At 47.9% G+C, this 7485-nt stretch overlaps 1 protein-coding gene across 1 annotated transcript in view; it reads left to right on the top strand.

Moving 5' to 3' along the window:
• The first annotated feature begins 5140 nt into the window (after positions 1–5140).
• LOC130127216 (H-2 class II histocompatibility antigen, E-S beta chain-like) overlaps positions 5141–7485 on the top strand; it is a 38695-nt gene continuing 36350 nt past the window's right edge. The window contains exon 1 of the mRNA XM_056296785.1: positions 5141–5198. Coding sequence (XP_056152760.1) covers positions 5141–5198 — 58 coding nt within the window. The remainder of the gene's footprint in view (positions 5199–7485) is intronic.

Genomic DNA, 7485 nt, shown 5'->3' with positions numbered 1-7485 from the left:
ATGGTTCATGGTGCAATATCCAGAAGTTCACGGGGTCTCAACTCCGTCGCACCTCCTACAGGGTCAGGCTGGGTGACTGCTACAAAGCGGAAGGTCCCTCTACGGCCTCTGAACCCCTCGCGGAAGATTTTGCGTCTGATGAGCACTTGGACAACCCCGCCCCGCACTGCCCTGACATACCGCCAGCCATTGCCGAGCCCCCACCTGCACCTTGCCTGCCTTGTGATAACGATATGAGGCTGGGGGATGAGGCTGTGTCTCACGTCGAGGTCGAGCCTGGGGGGAGCTCCACTGGCAAGTGTGTGCCTGCTCTTGCACCTGATGCTGCACCACGACGCTCGGAGCGTCGCCGGCGCTTGCCGCGGCATTTAGAGGACTTTGATCTTTAGGCCAGTTGGTTGTGTGTACTGGTGATAATGTTTTGTCTTACCTGACAGGTCTAGTTATATGGCCTGAGCTGTGATGTTGCCTGGTGTTCTGTGGTGATATTGTTGTACTGTGTGTAGGAGGGGGTCTTTCTTTTGGAAAAAAGGGGTGACGCCAGTATTGGTTGTGGTTGCTATAGTTACCAAGCCTCCCTTCCGGTCTGCCTGCGTTGCAGGCTCGGTTCTTCTTCCTGTTTTAACTAAATGGCTGCCGCCGCACGTTTCCATCTGCGTTGTGTGATTCATTGATGTCGTCTCTCATTACTGGCGCAGCAGCTAAACACTTATCAGAACCTCCTGGACCCGTCCAATGTGATTCCAGATGGCCTCTTTATTATGAATGTTACGATACAGTTTACCTGTCATGTCATACAGTTCACTGTGCTCAGAAACTAACGTTAGCACAATCAACTTGTCCGCCGCTAAGTCACATTCTCCATGTTTGATGGTTGTTATGGGAAACGACAAGGTCTCGCTACTCCGCTTGTGATTGGTCAGCTGTCAGAAACGTGCGTGACGTAGGAGGACGTCTATTTCTGAAGAGACAAGACGCCCTGAGCTGCAGGAAAAGACGCCGGCGACGGCGTCGGTCTGCTCCATGGGGTCATTATGTAAAAAAAGACGCTGACAGCTTCAGAAAAGACGGACTTTTCCAAACTTTGCCTTGAAAACGGACCGTCAGAGCAGCCGGAAGTAGGAAGTACATGGCGATAGCGATTCAGCTGCTATTCTATGAGCAGTAAGTGGCATCAGTGACATCAGGTTAGCTTGCTAGCTAACAAGTGCAGCAGGTGAGAGGGAGGAATAGACGAGCTCTGGTGGGCTGAATGGTCTGTTCTTGTCTTTCCTTGTTGTTGTTGTGTTATGGCTCGGCTGCTAGTGAGCCCGCCAACTAGCTAGAAGATCGTGGGTTTCCCGAACTGAATAAATATCACACGTGTAGCCCGTGGAATTAGATACCACACAGGACACAATTACTTCCGGGGTTCTTGTAGCTTTAATTTTATTGTTTGAACCTTCGAATGCAGATCGTTTTACTGAGTGCATACATTCCTGTGTCTTTCGAGCAAACAGCTCATAAATGTTCACAGATGTGGCAAGTTTAACAGAAAAGATTTTAAAAAAGGGAAATAATAAATACAAAATACGGTGCAAAATACGGCAGTGGACTATGTACTTTAAACAGGGTTTAACAAAGACATGTGGAACTTCCTGAAGATCGCGCAACTTCTCACTCTGTCAGTTACCTTGTCATGCCTTCAATGGCGAACAGCGGTCGATGGCTCGCGCCCAAAATCACCGAACATCAACTCCAGTAGCGTTTACTACGGAGTCAGAGCACCGTCACACCGCAATCTTCAGGCGCTCCACACAAGAAAAAAAAGAAAGATTACCCAAGATGCACTTGGATAACTTGCACGGAGTTACAATAAAAGTCCGCCACTGCCACTTACTGGTCAAAACATGCAATGACAACCAAAACTATAAAAATACACTCACAATCTGCTTCACAATTTAAATACATCAAATGACATTTTACATGGCTTGACAGTGTAACAATTACATATATTAACAGTTAAACTATACTAAATTTAAGTGAAAAATCATTTAACATATTTAACAGATTTACCACCCGGCTACACACGTAAAAACACAAAACTGCCTTGTTAGCTCCATCTTGTTGTAACTAAGATATCTGCTGAAAACAATCATGTTTCCATGGACAGATTTAGCTACTAACGTTACTTAGATTTAAAGACGAATGATTTGCTGCGCTGAGTTGAAGTTATCTTGATTAATTTTCTTGATTAATTTATCAGGAATATCTAATGAATAGGCTGGATAGATGAGTCTAGATAAACTCTCCATCTTGGTAAATAAAATGCGTCCAGCAATGGATAAGTCCCTTTTGGAGCCAACTATTAAGAATAGTTCTACAGTTCTGCATATTATTTACCACATTAGATGTTTCCCTAATATTTCTATCCTTTGTAATCATGACTCCCAAATATTTAACTTCCTCTTTACTGGAATATCTTGCACATTAATCAGAGGGTGGTCGTGAATAGCCAATAACTCACACTTCTTCATGTTTAAATGTACATCAGAAGCTTTTGAAAAGAGAGACACCTCATTCAATGCTGCAGGAATCTGTGCTGTGTTCTTTAAGAATAAAGCGGTGTCGTCTGCTAGCTGACTAATAACCAAAGACCTTCCCATAACATTTAACGGTTGGACGTCTAAACTGCTTTTTATAAGGGGAGCTAATAATTCGGCCACACTAATAAATAATAAAGGGGAGCATGGACAACCTTGACGAATGCCTCGTTTAACTTCAAAACGCCTTGATGTTCCAAAAGGCAGAAAAACCGAACTATTAACATCGTCATATAACATTTCAGTTATCTTTATAAACTTTTCCCCAAAACCAAAATATTCTAGTGTTTGTATAATGAATGGATGTCCAACCATGTCAAAGGCCTTGTAAAAGTCCAAAAACCAAATAGCTCCATCATCTTCAGTTAAATGGCTATAACCTAATAAGTCTAACACCAATCTTATATTATTGTGTATAGACCTGTCTCTAAGAAAACCAGACTGGGTGTCACTTGTCCTCTGTGTCATACCGTCCCTTAATCTGTCAGCATCACATGTGTGAACACTTTGTGGTCAGTGGTCAGCAGCGTACCAGGGCCTGTAGATTGTCAATATATCTTTTGTCTTTACCATGTTTGGGTATAAGTGTGACTAATCCCTGTCTCATTGTAGGAGTTATTGTCCTATTCCTAATCATGTCATTTATAGCAGCAAATAAAATCCCTTTTATATCCTCCCAAAATAATTTATAGAAATTGGAGGTCAGACCATCTAGTCCTGGAGCTTCTCCTCCTGCTATCCTCTAAACTGCATCGTCTAATTCTCCCATTTGGATCTCGGAGTCACAAATCTCTCTAAACGTTAACTCTATTTTGGGGATTTGTGGTTTCACATTTTCTAGAAATGCGACCGAGTCGTCAACAGAGTATTCTGACGCATACAGTGTAGAATAAAATCTATACACTTCTTCAGATACCATTTTATGATCTGTGCATTCAACATCACTGATCACTGACATGTTAATAGTCTTTCTCTGCTGTCTCCCTTTTTCTAGTCCCCTGAAATAAGCCGTGTTTCTCCCCCCTTCTTCTATCCACTTAGCACCACATCTTATATAGGCACCTTGTGCTTTTTTAAGATATACATTGTCAAGCTTGGCCTGTAGACTAATATAATAGCTTTTATCAGCATCAGATACTAATGTCTTATTACAGCAATCTCTTATGTCTTGTACCAATTAGACCTCTTACTCTCTTTGTTGTCTACATTTAGATTTACTAAAACTTATTGAAAACTCTCTCACTTTACATTTAGAAAATCCCCATCTACTACTGCAGCTAGTTATACTCCTATCTTTCTTAATGCTCCGTAATAAATCTTTGATAGATTTAACAAACGCCTCATCTTTTAGGAGGTCTGCGTTAAACTGCCACTAATCTTTGTTACATTTAGTCCTGCTCTCTGGGTTCAATACCAGATGAATTAAACAATGATCTGTCAAGGGAGCGCTAGAAATTGACACGTCTGACACATACTTTACAATGTGGGATGTTGCTAACCATAAATCTGTTCTGGATTTACAACTGCCGTTTGGTTTAACCCAGGAACATTGACTAACATCTGGATTCCTGTCTCTCCAAACATCTATTAGAGCCTTGGAGTCAATACAATCAAATAAATATTATTATACTGGTTAGTACTGTATCTAGAAGGGCACGTGCCCTGCCATTCATCAGGCGTCAAATTTAGGTCTCCACCAATCAGAATAAAGTCAGTATGAGAGACTTCCTTATATTCAGAAATAACATCAGTCACTTTCAATAACAAACATGTGTTTTGGTTGGTATTGTTATATCCATCGACATTTATCAGAATAACGAAAGTTCCCATAACTGCCGGAAGGGGTCCCAAGGGCTCCATAGGCTAGTCCTGAAGGGACCCCATGGAGCACTTCGCTTCTTGGCTCGTTGCTGAGTCTGCCACTGGGGAACTGGAGTGGTTTGAGGGTTCTGCATTCTCTCCTTCGGGGTCAGCAACGGAGGTGTCGTCTGTTGGAGCTGGGACTGGTCTGCAGTGGGTGGCGCGTATCCACGTGGCTCTTTCAGCAACCTTGACGGCCGTCTGCGTCGTCAACAGCACCTGGAATGGACCCGCCCATCTGTTGGACCGCCAGGTCTTTCTCCGGAAACACCGGATGATGACCCAGTCGCCGGGGAGGTAGGAATGGAGAACCTTCTCAGCTGGGTTGGGGAGAGCAGCTCCACCTGTCGGGAGACTTGGGAGAGAGCAGAGGAGAGATTACAGCAGGACTGCAGCACATCATGCTCGTAAAGAGCGGTTTGGGGAAGAGCTCCCGGTGCAGGGCCCGTTCCCATGGTCGGAGGCCGTCCCATGAGAATCTCAGAAGGACTAAGCCCTGCTCTGGAGTGTCTTTGTCGCATGCGCATGTACATAAGTACCAGTGGGAGACATTTGACCCAAGACAGTCCGGTGTCCTCACAGCACTTGGCCAGTTTGTTTTTTAGTGCGCCGTTCTCCCTTCCCACTGCCCCGCCGCTCGCCGGGTCATAAGCACAATGGTGTCTCAGATCTATGCCGAGACATGTTGACATGACAAGATGACTGCCGTTATCACTGCTGAGTTTGGTGGGGATGCCCCACCGGGGAAGAGTTTCGGTGAGGGGGGCTTTTGCTACGGCCGAGGCCGAGGCACGTTTTGATGGAAACACGTCCACCCATTTGGACCACGTGTCCACCATGACCAGGCAATATGTTTTCCCTTCACATGGCGTTAACGCAATGAAATCCATCACTACATGGTGGAATGGCCCCGTTGGGGGGGGGGGGCTGCGCTGCTCTGGGCAATCTGTTTGTGTGGATTGTGTTGTGCGCAAATCCTGCAGCGTCTGCAGTGTTGCTCTGCGTAGGGTGTGAAGCCCTTGGTGGATGTTGTGAAGCTGCGGAGCAAGTGCGGTGTGTGTGTGTGTGTGTGTGTGTGTGTGTGTGTGTGTGTGTGTGTGTGTGTGTGTGTGTGTGTGTGTGTGTGTGTGTGTGTGTGTGTGTGTGTGTGTGTGTGTGTGTGTGTGTGTGTGCCAGTGTATGGGCCTCAGTCAGTGACGGTGAGGTGGAGAAAAGAGCCAACATTCGTGGCGTCACCGCAACGGTGGCGCTGAGGTCTACCCGGTATCATTTTAGTGAGGGGGACCAGTCGCGTGAAGCCAGTCTGACGCCAGAGGAGCTTGTTGCGCGAGTGGACCCGTATCTTTCCACTGGGAACCCCGTGGTTTTACCAAGGAGACGTGCGGGACCTCGTCATCAGCCGAAAACAGCGCAGTCTGGTCGGTGTCTAATGCGCACGTGAGGAAACCCCATTCTGATGCCCAATAGAAATGTCGTAATTCATCCCCTGCTCTCGTGTTCCCTGGCTGCGCCAGCGCTGTTCGTAGTTCGAGTCGGATGTGAGGGTGACATGAGCGGTGCAGTGTAGGTTGTCCGCTGTCATGTAGGTCGATGCGCCCCCTGTTGTTGTGTGTGAGCAAGGGAGCAAAGCCACTGTGTGTATTGGGAGGCGGTAGGAGCCCACATGTAGACCCGTACAGGGAGGGCGGGGTTATGTGTATGCAGAAAACTATTCGCTGCTGGTAGCGAAGTGATGTGCAGCCCTGATGGGGTGGAAACAACAGAGATGCCCAGTTGGATCATGCCATCTCTACCCAGCTAATTAAATGGGCAGTTATCAGAAATCTAAACAGGCAATTTTGTTGATGAGCTGTCGTCCAGGCAAGCGAGGCGCACAGGGACGGATAATGGCTCCGCGACACACGTACCACTCGCAACAGCGGAGAGGACCGTTTGGCCGCTCCGTGGTACCGTGGACGGGCCATCGGCGGTTCTCACCACCGTTCGTGTGGCTCCCGTGTCCAACAAGAAAGGCAGCTCAGCATTTGCAAGACGCAAGGTTATCATTGGCAGTTTTCGGAAAGCTGGCTCATGAGAGACATACTGTCCAACTGGGGAAGCTAACAGCAAAGCAGAGTCTTCATTGCTAATCAGTGTATGTGGTTGTGTCTGTGCAGTCATACGACCTGATGTGGCAGCAGATGTGTCCAGGACCCCCTCCTCCTCCTCCCGTGTCACCTGTCAGTCCGAGCCCCGGTATGAGCCTCCCTGTGGGGCCCGCTGGTCGTAAGGTCCGTTGCTCCGTCCCCTTCCACCCTGTGGTTCGCTCTGACCCCATCCTCGGCCTCTGCCACGCCCTTGTTGATGCCCTCGATGGAGTGGACAGTCTTTAGCCCAGTGACCGGGCTGGCCACATGTGAAGCAGCAGTCGTCACCCAGTTGGGGGCCGCTGGGCTGGACGTGTTGCCACGTGTTCTGACGTCGTGAACGGTCCCCGGGTCTGCCCTGTTGCCCAGGTTGGTGGGGTGAAGCCGCTGCGGCATCATGGAGGAGAGAGAGAGAGGCGTGATGTTTGTCCTGAGCCTGCCTTGCCTTCTGTTCTTCTGCCTTTTTCTGTATCTGATCGTGAGCATGATCAGCATGTCTCAGCAAGTCTTCCAGTCGTCTCTTTCCGTATCCTACGCAGTGTGTTTCTATGGCTTTCCTAACTCCGTCCTGCAGGCCGGCCAGGAAATGTTTGCAGAGGTGAGTTTCCCATGGTCCCCTCACTGTGGACGGGGGAGAGACAATTGGTGGCGGTTGGGGTGTCGGTGGTGGTCCCAGGATCGGTCTCGTGGCGCCGCGTTGTTGGACGGGTTGCTGGACACAGCCGGAGTCGTTGGAGGGGTTTCCCAGAGACATCGCTGTGAGCTGCGGATATAAGGAAGACAAAGGAGAGAGAGGCTGGCTGCCATGTGAGTATGGTGGATTAGGAGAGGTGGGTGAGAACGGGTCTTTGTCTGAGTCGTCGTTGCGCGTCATAGTCCTCTGTAGCTTTTTTCTTTCCCTCCTTTCACACTCTTTC

The sequence above is a fragment of the Lampris incognitus genome, chromosome 17, assembly GCF_029633865.1.
Source record: "Lampris incognitus isolate fLamInc1 chromosome 17, fLamInc1.hap2, whole genome shotgun sequence".
In the NCBI taxonomy this organism is placed as follows: Eukaryota; Metazoa; Chordata; class Actinopteri; order Lampriformes; family Lampridae; genus Lampris; species Lampris incognitus.
The sequence above is the reverse complement of the archived record's forward strand: the minus strand, read 5'-3'. Positions and strand labels throughout refer to the sequence as shown.